At 38.0% G+C, this 17,787-nt stretch overlaps 1 protein-coding gene across 1 annotated transcript; it reads right to left on the bottom strand.

Annotated features, from left to right (window-relative positions):
* Positions 1 to 2,487: 2,487 nt before the first annotated feature.
* Positions 2,488 to 17,399, bottom strand: valopa (vertebrate ancient long opsin a). The gene is made up of 5 exons (XM_055030101.1): positions 16,849 to 17,399; positions 13,351 to 13,561; positions 9,390 to 9,507; positions 8,090 to 8,323; positions 2,488 to 5,978 (listed from the first exon to the last, which is right to left on the bottom strand). Exons 1-5 carry the CDS (start codon positions 17,210 to 17,212, stop codon positions 5,742 to 5,744), a joined length of 1,164 nt encoding a protein of 387 aa, XP_054886076.1. The 5' UTR covers positions 17,213 to 17,399; the 3' UTR covers positions 2,488 to 5,741.
* Between the last annotated feature and the right edge of the window lie 388 nt (positions 17,400 to 17,787).

Consider the following 17,787-nt stretch of genomic DNA (forward strand, 5'->3'; position numbering starts at 1 on the left):
ATTAAAACGAGCAACAATTATGAAACTAACTACTCTGGTACAGTGCAAGAGACCTTAATTTGATTTGATAATCCTTAATGTGGGTTTGCTCAAGAAGCAGTTTTTGTGGGGCTCATGATGACTGAAAACAAAACAAATAACACGTACACAAGTTTTAGTATGTTCCCTGAAGTCATTCAAGACATGTAGCATAATTTATCATCAAGTCATCATCTCAGAAACAGAGAGAAGCTCCTCTTGTTGTCTCTGCTGAACGTCTCGCTCATTACATCAACTTATTCCTTGAGGGACAGAGAACTCGGTTTGTACGTCGTCTTTTTTTCCCTTGTTTGTCTTTTTCTATAGCTGACACTTTCATCTCAGCTGTCAATGTGGTTTGACAGCCTTTGTAAATATTTATTATATCTTCCGTGATGGATGCAAAGCCACTGGTGTCATTGTTGCTTCAAAGGATGGATAGAGGTTGTCTGGTGGATAGAGAAGAAAGAAAGGACCACTTGAGAACAACAGTGATGCTGTGCAACAAAGAAAAGAAGACTCTTTCAAGCAACCTTCCCCTTCAACTTTTTGCTCCTACTGGCCTGTATTTCTTCTTTATTTTTCTTTCTTTGTTCTTGCTTAGTGATTTATTTTGCAGAGTGTATTTTTAAGTTGTGCTGGTACTTACTGGTTGCAATTTTTGGCAAACTTTAGGAGAATGATGTAAAGGCTCCCCTCGTAATTTATTTACATAAGCATAAATCAATAAATGTAAATAGTGTAAAACTAAATCTGTCAAACCATAAACAAAACAACATGGATTTTACTGCTAATCTCATACAAAATGCTCCTCCATTTTGGATCAAATTATCATAAATGTATGCGATAACATTTTCAGGTAGATGCACCAAGTTCCCCTCAATATGCTGCCAAATTTCAGTAAACACAAGTTATGCTATGTTTCATATCAGTGTCATAACTGCATTTGAACATCAGCACCAATATTGATTTATTCAGTGGGACCAGGAGGAAAGTAATTGAAAACATCAATTTGGAGCTGTGGTATTAAAGAAGATAAAGAAAAATATCCTGTTTGTAGCTCAAACAACAGACAGGCTTTTTTCATTAAGCTTTCTGTTTGTTTAAAGTGTTTTTTTTTTCCCAGAAGAGGAATAACTTTCATATCAGACTCAAACATCAGTTTTATCTCTTCATTCATTGCAGAAAAACATGCCACTGAGAAATCTGAATGAACTACGTACTGAAATATATCACAATTTACTGACACTTTAATAAAATCCCACCATGACGCCTGGGGCTGTTTGAATTGACATCATGTAGTTCTGCTACATCTGGTTTTCCTCCAGCTAAAGAAGACAGACAAATATTTAAAATCTGATGCACGTCTAAACTCCTCGAAACAAGACTTTTCACGAAAACACAAAGAGGGAGAGCAAATTGTACTTCTAGATGTTGCATATGTGAAACTAACGGCAAAAAACAGTCTTTTTTTAACTCTGTCGGCTTTATGACACACGCATAACAATTCATGTTCAAGTGTTTTTTTTAATGTTCAGGAATATGAAGACTAAAAAAACGGCAAACCTTTTCCTCACAAAGAGCAGAACAGTATTATGTTTTCAGGCTTGATGTAAACTTTGCAATTACGTCTTTTTACTTTTTTATTTTCTTCATTTTATTGCCTTTAATTTTATCATGAAATTATTACTTATTTAAACAAAATCTATGTGATAATTTTGGGAAAGCTTGGTTTTATGTGACGTCACGGCTGTTATGGAGGACGGTGAGGTTCTCACAGAGTTTCGGTTGATTTACGGTTTAAAAGTTGCTGCAGAGAAGAAAACGTTTTACACTCTTTTAGCTAAGATGTTTGCAAGATGTTTGTTGTTGTTTGCAAATAGTTAAGTGAAGAATGGAATGATTTTGTCATGTTTCAGGCCATACAGTAAACAAGCTGACTGGTATACCGCGCTGTGTTGCAATGGGTTTTTTTTTTTTTTGTGGTTTAGTTGTGATGGGCAGGTGAACTGAGGCTGTCTGGGTGTTTTTCAGGCTACTAATATCATTCTGCCCAGGTATGCTGACCTTTCTTGTTCATTCTCAAAGTTTTACATGTTTTATTTTTGCAGAAGCAGTTGGACAATATGAGCTTAAGTTTCTGTAAAGATGGTGGAGGTGCTCCCTTTCTCTTAAAAGCATGCTGTGGAGTCTCTTAAATGTGACACTGGCAGGTTTGTTTGATTTATATCCCACCTCATCTTCAAGGCGATATGAAAAAAAGCCCCTGGACACCATGTGTATTTCCTGCTGTTGATGTGTCTCATTTCTGTTCTGACCTTCTTGACTCACTGGGATATTGCTTTCTTTGTGATTTATGCCAAAGTTTACATATAATCATGTAAGCACCATTTTATTCAAAGATGTGCTCACTATCTGTTACCCTTTTTGTTTTGCTGGGTATTTGAGGATTTGAAAATTTGCCACGATTTTCTGCTTTCTCAACACAAATCACACTTACACCCCAGTCATGCTAGTTTATATTTTCCCTGCTTTTCAATGGCATACAAGGATACACAGCTTTAAGTCAGCACTGCCCCTTGAAAAGACGAGAGAATCCACAAACAGCATGAGCAAACTGTAATTTGAGATTTAAAAACATTGATGCAAACGGTACATTTTGAATACAAATTTGACATTTTATGTGAACATTACAACATTGGAGCAACCTACAGCGAAGATTCAGTGTACTGACTCCTGTCGATGCACAGGAATAGCGGCTCTACTCTGAAACATCCAAAGGAGCAAGCTGATTTCACCCATGCAAACAAAAATCATTTATATTTGTTATACGTTGTTTGTATAATTTAAAACCGCTTTTACCAATTTCAAAAGAGACACGCAGAATACTGTGGTAATATTATAGAAGGATGTCACCAAACTTAGCATTTGTGATCACCATGGCCCCATACTGTTATGATTACATTAATGCATCACAATAAATATAGCACAGATGTACACACCTTCATAATGTGATTTTGTATAGAAATGCCTGACATGACTGGGACACACAGACACCAGAATGTTATATTGTGTACACATAGAGTATCATTGTGCAGCAACTAACAGTGATTGACATATACCAAATAACATTGAACAAACATGCAACACAAAGTCCAGCAATTACCAACACTCATTCGTTGGACATCATTTGACTTCCGTATTGCTGTTGATTTTTGCTTAACATAGAAATTATGGCTAATTACCAAAGCAACTCTAGTCCACTGCATTTTTGTTACAGTGACTAGACTTAGCAACACAGCGGTCCAACTTTCAGGGAACACTGTGCTAATAGTGAGTGTGACTCAGTTTGGCCCTTAGAATTGCCTTGATTACATTTGCAAGGTATTGTCTACACTCTTCTGAGATTTTGGAATCAGACATGTGGTAGATTTGTCTGCTCAATATCCAAAAGGAGTTGTGACTGCAGAGAACATTGGAATAGAGTGAAAAAACTCTTGTCTAAGAAATGATTTGAGTCTTGTTACCTGGTGGAAGGAGATGCCAGATGTTGGATACAATTAGATCATGAAGGAACGGACATGCTGAGCAATGATAGCAAGGAAGGCTAAAGTGTTTGTACAACACTCAGTTGGTAATAGGTGTCTGTGCATTCTTATGAAGTCCTAAATTTATGCATCTAAAGTTAGGGTTCTTAAAAATCTTAAATTCACAAGCTGGCTTTAGATACCTCTATCGCAAGTCTTAAATTTGGCATGACAGAACTATTTCCTTTTGTAAATAGTCTTTTAAATATCTTTTTTTTTCCGGCGACTTTTCCAACTGGCAGAAGTTGAAGTTGTGTGTCGACATCTTCATTTTGTTCTGTTGCAATCAGTTTGGATTGAGGCTACAGCTAACTAGCTGCTAATACGCCTTTCCTGGTTGACTAGCTAGCTACCTTTTTATGTCTATCCCAAGTGATGGGAGCAACATATGAATGGATGAAACCCAACAATAGCGACAACGTTGAAAATCTTTCATCTTTCTTGTCACCTCTACATTTACGAGAGCAAAATTTCACACGCATGTCATCAGTCGATTGGCTGTAGGAGGGCAAGCAACTCTCCCCTCCTTGTATAAATTCTGTAGGAAATGAAGGTAAGGGAGGAGCGTCGACCTCCATTTGTCGAACCCTTTAAGCGTAAAACTTATTGCTGGTCGGCATCAACAAGCAATATTAGTTGTGGCCCCTGGGTCACTTCTGTTGCCAACCCATACGAGGTAAGGTGCATTCGGTGGAAAAAAAACGTTGCATTGTGAGGAGAAGAAGCACAAAGTTCCTGCAAAGAGCCACAAAAAGACTCCAGAAATGTAAAAAAATTAATAAAAATGCTATGCCTGATTGTAATTCAGCAGGATTCCTGGACCATCCATATTTTTATAGTTTTTTTGGTCTTAAGTTTTATTCAAAGTGGCATTTATGCAATTTTTCTTTCAAAGCGACATTTAAAGTCTTAAATTGAAACTGCTGAAACCTGCAGATACTCTGTGGTACTAAGTATCTGGTATCTGGCCTATTTTCTGGAGCAATGTGTCCAGAAAACAGGCAGGTCTGTTGCAATAGAAGTAAATTTGCATTACATTACTGTGTTAGGTTATTGGTAGTTTTAGTTATTGTGATTTTGGCTACAACAATTGACAGACAGAAAGTGCTTTGCATTTGATTCCTGAAGAACAGCTGGTACCTCAACTTGGCAATTGAATTACAAATCATGCAGTTCCATTAATAAAAGACTTTGGGTACTTACTAATAGCTAGGAATGGCCAAAAATTGACATTATTTTCTAACGCTAAACAGATGAGCAGTTGCCCGTATTAAAGTGGCCAGTAAGTTTTTAGAACTTCTTGTTAGACAAGTCCTGTTCATATGCAGAGTTGATCTCTTGCTAGCAGCTCATTAATACTTTGATTCTGGAACTGCAAAAGGAACAATGGCAGACTTGTGAGACAACTCAACCATACTCAATAAAGATGAAAGCCTTGACCCAAACTAGTCAGTGCAATAAACACTAAAATAAGAAAATAGAAAAACTCCCAATTCAAAGTCTGCTTCGTGCTTTTGACACAAAAAGCTGACTGAAGCTTGCTGCCAATGCAAACCCTGAAAACAGCATAGGAAATCAACATTTTCTGTGCAGACGCTTTCAGGAGTCTTCAAAGGAGAGGGCAAGGACAAGATGAAAGCCTGGATGCACTGTGGTTTTTGAAATACACTGACCAGTCCTTAACTTACTGATGTTGAGATTCTTCAATCCACTGCTACATTGAGATTTAAATACAGGCACTATGAAGTTGAATTGAAGTGCCCTCTGATGTGATTCATAAACAGGAAGTGCGTCAGGGAAAAAGAAGAAGAGAGAGGAGTATTCAGTATTTACAAATGGCCTACTGGGCAAAGGCTGAATATATAATTTACCTCTATTTTCTGCCCCTATTTTAAACAGAATATAACAAACTACTAAAACAGACTAAAGCACAAAACGTTTCCACAGTTCCAGAGAACAATGAAGGTTTTTTTCCAAAAGTGCCCAGTGCCCTCAAAGTATAACCAAGACATTGACTAATTATTTGAACTTCTCTTAGCGTCCACAGAGTTTGTGAAGCACACCGTAGCTGGATGACAGACTGGTAATATTCGCTCTTAGGGAGAAAAATGACACCTAATGGAAGAAGGCTTGCAGTTACAGTGGACACACTTTGTTCTCTGGGATGGGAAGCTGAGCAAAGGAGCCACAGTCAGTTGGAGAGTCATCGGATCGGGGAGACACGGTGCCGCCTACAGGGATGCGGGCTGCGATGGCAGACATTTCCCCTGTGTGACTCTCGGCAGTAATCCCGGGTCGTTCTGTGGTCTGATTCATGTTGCTTTCTGGGATGGTTCCCATGCCGGTAAAATGCTGGATCAGGCATTTCCTGAACTGCAGCAAAAGCAAAAACATATAATATTTAGTTTCAGAAGAATTGTTTTAAATTCTCTGTTTCATGCTTTGTGGACTAAGTACTTTATTACAAATGTAATTGGGTTTGGCGGTTTCTTTAGAGGTACTGATGGATATGAGTAAATCATTTAGCACCACCTGACTCTTACATTTCTTCTTAAATTCTACAGAGAGGAAGAAGGGGTGTCTTTAGTTTTTCACATACAGCATTTAAATTTTCCATAACACTCCCAAGACAAGAAGGGCATTAAATGTCAATTATAGCTGAATCTGTGGTGCTTTACAAGATAACATCTATTTATTTTATTTATTGAGGTATTTAAATTTTTTAGGTTTCAATCACACTTCAATATTTTTAAGTTGGGTTTTATGTGGCACACCAACACCAAGTACCGTAGTTGCTGATTCTACAAATAAAAAAATTTGAGATCATAGTTTTCTTTCGTACTAAGCCCCCTTTACTCTTGCACTCGGAAAGAAAATGTTGAGCAACGAATTTCCTTCAAAATATTCCTGCTTTGTCGAAATGCAAAACAGAGATAAAGGAAGATGGATGGAGCAGAGCTCCTAGAAGAAAACCTGTTTTAGGCTGCAAAACATTTCAGACAAGAACGGAGGTTCATCTTCCAGCCCGACAATTACCTTGTTTTAGCAGGAGCCCCTTTGTCTACCAATATTAGATTGACCTAAATCCAATTTTAGTTCCTGGCAAGAGCTGAAAAGTGATGATCATAGACATTCTTTATCAAATGAGCTATTTTTTGCAAAGTGAATATACTGTATACAGACAAACCCCCAAAACATATTCAGCTGAAATAGAAACTCCCATTGACATAAACTGAAATTTGTGAATATAACATGACAAACTCAACTCAAATCTTTAGCATGTTCAAAATATCTTAACTGTCAGACTGAGGTGATATTGAGAGGTTAAAACCTGTTCGAAAAATCTCGTAAAATTGGTTTTAAACAGCCTCATGAAGTGATGTGGTCCAAAGACGTTCCACAGTAAGCAACTTTTGAGCTTTGTGTTGGCTGAAACTACCAGCAGAGTTAGTCATGCATCATGGAAATCCCCTCAGACTGTTTGGGCTCACCTTGTTATGTACCCTGGAAGCACCCTGTAGTAGAAAAATTAAAAAAAAACAACCGACTGTTGCAGGTCAGCTGGAATCATATACAGTCATGTGAAGGAAACTAGGACTTGCTTCAATAATAAAACAATAAAATAAAACTTACAAGAAAACTTTTAAAACCTCCAAGATAGATTTAGAAAATGCAACTTCTGTCATCTAAAAACTATTACAAGTGGCCATCATCTCTGTCTGCTTTGGGCTAAAATTACAGAAATGTACATCTAATCAGACCCACATGACAAGAACACATGACCCACAAGTTTATCCTGTTCAAAACTTGGTTTAGTATCCTCGTTGTTGGAGTGAATGTGAACACCATTGTGGGGTAGAAGGAGCTGCTGTAGCCCTCTAGAAAGAAGCTAACTGCTTATGAGTCTGGTAGGGGATTTAAAGAGATCTCAAAGGAATTTCAAATCAGCTTTTCCACTTTATAGGAAATAGTCTACAAGAGGGGAGGCTTTAAAACAACTGTCACCATGTTCAGGTCCAGGCATTCACTCTGAAACCATTGATGCCACAGAAAAAAGTCTACAGAAACTCTAAATATTGGAGAGAATTCAGCGTAATGTTTATTTTTTATTTGTAATACACTTTTTATGCAATTGTGTATTCTTGCTTGCATAAAGTCACAGTCGAAAAGAAGAAGTATTAAATTAAGTATTAAGTATTCCACAAAAATAATTTCAGACCATTTTTTTGAGCATTTCTCTGGAGGTTAGGGTGTCCTAATTGTGTCACATGACTGTCTGAGGCCGTTGAAATCATTTCCTCTCTGCTAAATGCTGTTTACATCCAGTCGAGGTCTTCTTTGCGACCAATTAGAGAGGTTCAAACTTTGGGTGCTCATCTATACTTCATCTCTATTTAGCAAGAAATGCTTAGCTACATAAAAATATATTGCTACGCTCTTTATTGTGATAATGTTTCTTCATATTGCTTGAAGAGAACCGTTACCTGTTTATTCATAAAGACGTAGATGATTGGATTGTAAACAGCGGCTGTTTTGGAGAAGAAAGCCGGGATGGCAGCCGCCCTTGGGTCAAGCTCAATCGTGGGATAAGCTGTGACCAGTATGGAGAAGGCTGCGTAAGGGGTCCAACCCACCATGAACGCCACAATCATCACCACAACCATACGGGTCACCTGCCGCTCGGGCTTTCTGGCAGTTGCCAGACGACCATGAGATACCTGAAGGAAACAGAAACTATTAATGCATTGATGAATTATGTCAACAAAAGGGTTGTGTGCTTTTCTTTTTGCAGAAAAAGTCAGTTTCTACCCTTTCCTTGGTCATATAAAAAATATCAGCATTTATAAACAGGAACATTTGATGAACATATAAGGAAGAAATTGTAAAGATATACAAATACCCAGTTTGACTTATTTGCCCAAAATAATCAACATATTTTGGAGCCTATATACGATCGTCTTTTTGGAGGATCGATTGGTTCCTTTGGCATTTTCAGGTGATTCTCTACAGGATGTTGATTTCTCTTTGTTCTGAGTCTCTCATGGTCATAAAAGACAATGATTAGAGAACAAGGTTCCAGGGACACGTGACCAAAATGAGTCTCATGTAGTATACAGTCTCATAACTTTCTCCTGATCTGCATGGACCTTAATTGCGCACTAGCTTGTACTCAATTAATTTCTCAGTTTAATGAGACATGTAGCTTTGTGCTACACTGGAGATGGGATTACAAGCACCACTTCAGCCAAAGTTTTGAAAACGGGGAACATTTCTCGACTGAAGTGCTCAGAAGTCTGCAAGACTCTAACCGAGAGGAATTCCTGATCTTGCTTCGCTCCAGCTGGTTTTTCAGCTGTAAAAAAAATTATATATTTTGCAAAACTGCAATGGAAACACTTTTTTGCGTACTAGCCAAGTGATCAACAAGCAAATGTTACTACTGGAGGCAAAGACAAAGAGGACGACAGGAAGTCATACGAGGATAGAAGTGCAGCATGTTTTTTAACATTTAACTTATTGCATGAACAATCTGACTGACGTGTGATTTTGACAGAATTTATAAATTAAAGGAAATGCTGCAATTGCGAAATTGAATTTTTCAGCATTAGCAGTATATCGACTTTTGTAATAGAGACGTAGCTACTGAAGGTTTTTCCAATTGTAGTCTGTGATTGACTATGCACTTCACAACTGAATGTCATCTATCACTAATGCTGGAAATCATAAAAAAACATTAATTCTATGCAGCATCCTGCACACAGTGTCTTCCAACTCAGAACTGACCTTTCTGAGCTTCCTGAGGAGCTTCCCATAGCAGAAGAAAATCACTCCAAGTGGAAAAATGAAACAAGTGGCGAAGAAAGTGATGATATAACTGTGGTCTGTTATGTTGGTTGAATACCTATGAAGAGGAAGACAAAAAAAAAAAACATTAATAATCACTGTAAGCTATTTAGTAATTTACTGTTACAGTATTTCTTGATAAGGTAATGAGTGGATGCTTGGATCAGCTGCTACACTAATTGAGTGTCGCTTTTAGAACCAGAAGGCAAACAATCAATTCCCAGCTATGAGACGCTGTGAAATTCTGGAGCTTTTATGTGACTCAAGAGAAACATCACAGTTTGGCTCCTCATTTGAGCTTTAGTTAAATGGAAAATTTCACAGCTGAGACCAATCTCTGTGAACACTTAAGAGCCCTCAGGACAGCAATTTAGCCTAATTAAGTTGTTTCCATAAGAACACCTACGAATCTCTAATGAAACACCATTCAGATTAATTTCTGGGGATCCACCTGGCAGATAGAGCAGCATGACTCTGTGCCTCCATACGAACAGAAGAGTTGTAGTAAGACCCAGACCAGGAGATGTTGCTTCTACAATTTACCAATTAGATAAGTAGACTTTTAGGTGTCTGTTAAACTCAGTTTTACAGCAGTAGTGTGATGTAGGAGATGTATTTGAATGCACCATAAAATGCAGAGGTGTTCAAACTTTTTGCTACAAAAAATGTTAAATTCAAAGTACTTAAGGAGCCACAAAATTTAGCTGTCATTAAAATTTCAAAAACTGCTTCATTTTTTTGTGTGTGTGTTTAGCTGTTCAACAATAAATTAATCACACAATAATTTTTGAAAAACAAGCTAATTAGTCTGATTTTTCAAGAAAACTGATCAAAGGTGTATGTGGTTGGAGAAAAATACAAACTTCCTAATTTTTCAAATTGCATATTGCTCACTCTTGCTTTATTTCAGCAAATTTAATTAATGGATGAGCCTTTTAAACTAAATCAAAATATTATTAAAGATAAATATATGAATTTGTATCGTTTTAAACAGTCTTACATTAGTGAAACTTACACTCTAAAGGTTTTTTTTTTTTCTTAAACGTGTCCAAACCAAATTCAAGCCATTTTTTCTTTTTCTAACTCCGGTATATTTTCGACAACATTGTACATTCATCAATATGAACTGTCCCATTTAAATATAACTACCGGTAATCAATATGAATATAAAAAATATAGTAAAGTAAATACTATAGTAAATAGAGTAAAGTGTTTCTACAGCTGAAGGGCGATATATATACACATATGACGTTTTAATTAGTTTCATCTTTAGAAATATTTAACTCTTACTGTCATTAGCAACCCCTGAAACAAGCACTTTGGCTATTAGCTCCTTAGTCTAATTGAGTTCATTAGCATACCACCAGCTTATACTTCTCATTAAATAAATTTAAAAATGGTGCCTTCAATATTCACACCCATTGATCTTTTCTACCGTTTAACATGTTACAACAGATCTCAATGTACGTTTTTCAAGTTTTATGTGATAGATCAAGATGAAGCTGTCCCTGCTGCAGAAATCATCCCCACATCATGATGCTGCCACCTCTATGCTAACTGTTAGTTTGTCTCTCACATCTCTTTTGATTGAGAGTCTCATCTGTCAAGAACACCTTCTGTCACTTGTTTGATGTTTCCTCTGCTTTGGAAAACTCCAAACAGGATAGAAAATGTTTTTTTTTCTTGCCAGTCTTAAAGATCTGTGAGGAACACAAACTAGTTTTCTCCAAACCAAACTGTTTATCTCTGTAGCCCCTCCAGAGTTATGGTTGGCCTTTTAATCCATGGATACTGTTTATAACCAACCTCTAGTTTACTCTGCAACTTTACTCCCAGACCTGCTGTGTTCTTTGGTCTTAATGACGCTGTTTGTTCAGAGCTCAAGTTCTGAAATCAGCATTTTACTGAGAATAAATGACACCCAGGGGAGCCACCCTGCATTATCAGCTGAGTTTTGAAGTCAACTGGTTGCACTAGATTTTATTTAGAGGCAGACCAGCTTAGTCCTTGCTGTTAGCATCAAAGCCAGTTAGGCCTTTACTCTTCTTTGTTGTTTGTTTGCATAAGGGGAATAATCTTTTTTGAACTGTTCTAATCATATTTTTACCACAGATTTCAACTACAAACTGTTATTTTGACACATGTTCTAGTCTCGCACATGAATACGGCTGCAGGACAGATGTGTGATCTAATCATTTTCAGTGTCAAAATTTTTCACATTAATGAGGTATTTAAATTCACCAGACTGATGATGCTGCAGCACCTGGTCCACACACACACACACACACACACACACACACACACACACACACACACACACACACACACACACACACACACACACACACACACACCTCTGAAATTTCTGATCTGCTTTTAACCAAATGCTTCCTGTTGTACTTATATTTATTCTGTTACATTTATTTTAAAATTACTTGCAAGAGTACATTTACTGCACTGTAACGTTTGACTTGTTCTTGAGTTATATCATTTTATCATTTTGAAGTAGTGCTACTCTACTCACCTGTGGCATTATGCAACCAGATGCTCATGCATGTGTCTGGACTCACCAATGAGAGATCTACTAATTGTTCTGTGTGAACCGTTTGTTCTCCCACATTGTGGTTTCAGAAGAAAATCTCCTTTCTGGGCTTGAGGTCAAGACTCAGTTCTATATCTGTACGCCTTTGATCAAAACATCTAAATAGCATTATCCAGATGGCTCCCTGAGGGGCAGAGGGTTACAGTAGGCCTGCTTCTCAGCTCCCTTCATGAAGCACAATCAGATTGAAGGCCCTGGGCCGTGTGCAACATGTCTATTATCTTTATCTGTTTGTGTAGAAGGTGTGTGGATAAAAAGTAATTACCTGGTGGGTATTATTAGGCGGAAACCTACCGAAATTAGCTTAGTATATAAAAAAAAGTCCATAAAACTTAGCGCCTGTAAAAATTCTTCCAGTCTTCCAGATTTTGTCACAATACAACCACTGAGTTTAATGTATTATATTGAGATTTTATGACATACCACAATACAAAGAAAAATCATTCATAACTGCAGAAGAAAAATATAATCATAATGGGTTTTCAAAATGTTTGCAAAGCACCCCCTAAAAAAGCAAAGTGTTTTTATTTTTACCTTTTTTTAACCAGATGAGTTATGAAAAACGTTCTTACTTACAATACCAACCTGGTGAGGATTGAAAACAGCACCATGTATTCATCTTCATTTAGTCTTGTACAGGTAAATAAAGCTGCGTGACCAGCTGAAGGTTTACAAAACCGGCAGAGGCACCAGAATACTTGTAGCTGGAAATGTGGTGAAAAGCGGCTCCACACAGCAGCTGAATGCAAATACAAGCCACACTTTTCAGATTTCTACAAGTTAATAAGTGAGTGCACATAATCATATTTCAATCATATTTATTGATGCTCTTATAAGTGCGAATAAGTGGAGAAAATAGCAGAAACTAAGTTTTCCGATAACGCTGTAAGTTTTGTTTTATTATTTAACTTTAATGAAATTCTTATCACAGTAAGAATTTTTTCACGATAAACGATGCGATAAAAACCTGTCCCTAGGTATAAAATATGAAGCTGGGGGACGAAACCTGAAACTGCAAGTTACGCAACAGGTGTTGCTGAGAAACCAAAGAGGAGGTGAGTTGGTTGATTCCACCAAACTTGCTCAGCTGACTATGAAAAGTTGAGCAGTTCACACTTTCAATCTGCCTACATCCCCCAGAATGCTGTGCAGTTCTGGATCAGAAGTGAAATTATTGAACATTTATTGGCTGCGTTTTCTATTGATATTGATTTGTGATCAACATCAATAGGTCAATACTAGGTATTTATATAAAGCTGGTCATCTTTCAACATTAGCAACAAAATTAGAGCGTCTCACCAGTCGGGCTCGCAGGTGGTTCCGATCTTGCTCACAGTGTATCTGTTCCAGCCCAGGACAGGAGGGAAGGTCCAGATGAAGGAAAACGTCCATACGAACAGCAGACCCAGGATGGCGTGCTTGGCTTGCAATCTAATGTTCCCCAGTGGCCGACAGATCACAAAGAAGCGCTCAAAGGACAGGACGGCCAAGGACCACAGCGCCACGATCCCTGAGGAAATCAGCAACCACAAACACACCGGTAATTAATGTGTGTGATTCAGAAAAATGAGCTCACGGGGGGGTTTGCATCCCTTTTTGGTCTCTAACACATGGTTCTTTTTAAGCAGACATCCCAGAGGTCAACGTTGCTGCGATGTTTCTGGAAATACTTTAATGATCTGGGTTGGGTGTGTTCTGCTGCTTGCTAATGGGGCTAAAAAAGGCAGCCTTTAATTGTGGTAATAAGTCACTCTGAGAGACTGGAGTTAATTACTTATCCCTGCGTAGTCAGGTAGTCTTTGTATCTGCCTGATAGACTTACTGCAAAGGACAAAGGAGGCAGGCGGAAACTGGCTGTTTAATTACCGCCTTCTTTCTAACAAGAGCATCTGGCATAAAGGTTCAAATGTGAAATTAGTGCCATCAACATCCATAGCTGTTTTTTATACGTCTTCAGGAAGTTTCCGACTGACCATTCCAAGTGTTGTTCGAACAAACCATTCAATCTGGTCGTAGTTTTACTTTATCACAGCACTACAGATTCACACACACTGCAGAAAAGTAGGAAATGTTTAATTAAAGCATTGATTTGATTTTAATCTGGTGTAATATCCTGATGAGGAAGTCCTTCCACCTCCAGGGAGACCTTTCTAAAGGGGAATCAAAAGAAATGTGTTTTTCTCCTCAAAGTGAAAGAAAGAACAGACTTCTACGAACTATTCAGGTATTCCTGGTTGCATTTATTCTCACCAGATTCCCGTCATGCTGCGTTCGGAGCTCCCTATGTGCTTTAGTAAAGGAAGGCAAAACCCAGTGAATTAGTTAACCTGGTGTTCACTGGGATGGTAATCTACGATATGCAGCACAGTGTGTGAGAAAACTCCAGTAGGACTCTGCAGATGATGCATAACTTTGGCTCACCTTTGGTGAATCTGTTTTTATAGTGTGCAGCACCAAAGCAAACACTTTGCAGGTTCAAAAAAGTTAAAAATTAAGGCAGGTATCTTCTTATTCAGCATTTTGAATGCTGTCTCTTTACCCCTGAACAATATATGGAAAATTAACTTGTGAGCTTCACAATATTTAGCTTAACCTGCAAGACTCGGGTGTCAAATATTAGTCCAAAATTGCTATTTCAACAAAAAATGTTAGAAATACTGCCTATTTTATTAGAGGATTTTATTTTAATTTTTTCTGTTTCTTTTGGCATTTTCCTGAGAATGTGAATCTAGCAAGATACTTAGCTGGTACAAGGGGAAACACTCCTTTGGCTCACCTTTTACTTCTTCATTTTGCTTCCGATAATTGTTTGTCTTGTCTAACTTTTTGACAAAATGACTTTCTTTTTCACACGATTAAACTCCAGATTTTATAGATTGCATGTAAATGCTACAATGATACACCTTGAATATAACTTACTAGTTACTTACTATTCAGAAAATGTCATTGTTTGGTACATTTTCCATGATAAACAAATCATTCAGCTAAAAACTCAGAAGATTTTCTTCTGAATCATCTGAAAACTTATAACTTCTCCTGATTTATTTATTTATTTTCAACTAAGAACTTTTATAATTTTTATAAAACGTAAATGAACAGCAGGTAATTTAACTTTTCAGAGTTTATTAACAAGGAGTAAATGCTGTGATATAGAAATGAGAATAGTCACAGAATTATTTCCTTTTTGGAGTTTCTGTTCAATCAAACAACCTGGAGTATAGTTTATGTTTATCATTTATTAGTGGTAATGCTACGAACTAGAACTGGTCTAAAATGACCTTCAGGAACACTGAGAGTCATTATTAGCCTGCTTTGACCTGATTGGTGCGTCCTTTCTACATCAGATGTGAGTCAGTTTAGACTTTCAAATTTTACACGATAACCTTTTCCGTGCATGACTGCTCAAAGAAACTGAGTGAAATTGCTGCACACACAGCAAAATGTCACAGTTATTGTGACATTTTTCACAGATATCTACGTCTTGGATTCTTTTCCGAGAAGTTCCTGTTCATGAGCAGGTGATAAACGCCAGTTTTAAAGGAATTCTGGGAATCTGTGGAGTAATTAATGCCATGACACTCACCTGTAAAGCGTGTGATCTGAAAGAAAGCTGTGATTCTGATGCAGAGAGGTGTGAAAATAGATTTATCCATCCCTTTACTTATAGTAGCCAAAAACTGCACCCATTTTCAAAAAGCAGAAACTCTTTTATGTGTTTTGCAGAGAAATTTTACCATAAATCTCCCATTTTTGTTACAATCCACAGCATGTTACTGTATTATTTTATCTCTGCATCATAGAGACAGCAGAGTCAGCAGTTTTACTTTGCTAATAACTGAAAAATGAACTTTTATTTTCCTCATTGAGAACTCACACCCTTTTTGTTCTGGTCATTTCTGGATATGTTAAAGTTAGCTCCAATGTATGTGGCTGGATTCTGACAGTGGAAAATATGTAGTCCCTAAGTTACCCTAAAATACTACATATTTCATATCAACATGCATTTTTTCACTGCTTTTATTATTCAACTTTAACTCCACTTCTATTACCAATCCTAATCATTTGTTTGCATGCACAAAATAAACTTAGCAATCTGTTCTCTCTTAAACTATATCCACCAACCACAAAATGTAACTCCATTGTTTTTATATGTTACATCACAGAGATGCACCAATCAATCTGCCAGGGATTGGAAATAACTTCTTTTCGAATGATTGACTGATTGGGTTGAGCAGCATAAAAAGATCAAATTTAAATATTTGTTAAACCAATCAAACATAAGGGCTTCCACAATTTTCTAAACACATGAATGCATGCTTGATGCAATTGTTCAGTGAATTAAATCAGATACTAGGATGTTTGAATCGCAAATGTGATAATGTTGTCATTTATTCATTTTCTGATCGATTCAGAGCTACTTCTAATGTGTTATGTGTTATAATCTATGAAGATAAAAATTTGCAAGGAAAATTGAGAATCAATATAAACCAGAAAAATTGTGATTGGCGCATCAGCAGAGAATATTTTTGATTTCACTAAATGTTTTGGGTTTTTTTTTTTCTAAGAGTATTCCTGCTCAAGCAAGCTAATAAGACTTTCTGAGCTCTAAATTATTCTGACATATTTTACAGATATTCATTCCTCTTTGTAAGAGTACGTGGTAAAAGTCAGCTTCAGTGGGAATTTTGCTGAAGTTATCAAACTCATCATGTTCAGATTCTGATGCCTACGGCTGCAGAGTTTGCAATTTATCCGTCCACAGAGTGCAAAAAGTACAGAACAAAAGTCTCAACCTACCAAAGAAAGTGACGGCAAAGCCCTCCAAGACACAAGCCCACCTCCCCAGGAAGAAGTAGCCCCGGGCGTTTGTCAGGAAACTTATCAGTCCGCCGGTGAGGGACACCAGGAAGTCCGCGATGGCCAGATTGACTATGATGTAGTTCAGGGGCTGTCTGAGCTGTTTGAACTTGAAAGTGACAAACATGACCAGGAAATTTTCGGTCAAGGACAACGAGGTGACCACGAACATGACAACGGCCAGGACGGTGAAGTTCCACGGCGCGATGTTCTTGATGGGTCCGCTGAACGGGTCGTCGGTGGTGGGGATCTCCGCTGCCACGGTGGAGGAGACCGCGTTCACTGACAGGCTCAGGGTGTCCATTGTCCACGCCCGAGGATGTGACGCCTTAAAGGGTAGAAAATCCCGCTTGTTCTTCTTTCCCCATGTTGAAAAACTTCCCTCCGGAGTCACTCCTGGAGACCGTGGCTGCGCCGCGCGTCCTGTGCGCTCCGGCGCTGCGCTTCCACAAACTTCTGCGGAAATCCGGACATCGCCAAAAGCGCCGCAGACCGACAAATCCGCTTGACTTAATCAAACAGTGGCGACTGTAAAAGAGGGGCTCTGGAGCAGAGGATGTGAGGTGCGCTCAAAGGCGATGATGGTGCGCAAAGAAGCGATCGGGGAGGCATCTTGGAGGGTCTTATATAGAGGCAGCCCCTGCATCACTGCAGCTGCTTCCCGCTCATCCGCTCCTCTTACCACCGCTGCTGGTTCAATCCTGCATCCCAGCTTGATCAAGTCCGGTGTTTCCCCCACGCAAATTAAATGACCGAGTCTTTCACTCAAAAGAAGTGACACAAAAATATCTATTTAACATGAGAATAAACTTGTTTTCAATGCACTTTATTTATATAAAGCCAACAAATTTCTCAAGGCACTTTACAAAAGGATTCTAA

The sequence above is a fragment of the Poeciliopsis prolifica genome, unplaced genomic scaffold (assembly GCF_027474105.1).
Source record: "Poeciliopsis prolifica strain line A6 unplaced genomic scaffold, Auburn_PproV2 SCAFFOLD005, whole genome shotgun sequence".
Taxonomy (NCBI): domain Eukaryota; kingdom Metazoa; phylum Chordata; class Actinopteri; order Cyprinodontiformes; family Poeciliidae; genus Poeciliopsis; species Poeciliopsis prolifica.

Excerpts from the sequence above, each read along its gene's own strand:
- valopa (XM_055030101.1), bottom strand. The coding sequence starts at position 17,212 with ATGGACACCCTGAGCCTGTCAGTGAACGCGGTCTCCTCCACCGTGGCA. Across the intron at positions 13,562-16,848 it reads CTTTGCCGTCACTTTCTTTG|GGATCGTGGCGCTGTGGTCC; the intron begins GTAGGTTGAGAC and ends TGATTTCCTCAG. Across the intron at positions 5,979-8,089 it reads ACGTCTTTATGAATAAACAG|TTCAGGAAATGCCTGATCCA; the intron begins GTAACGGTTCTC and ends CTTTTGCTGCAG.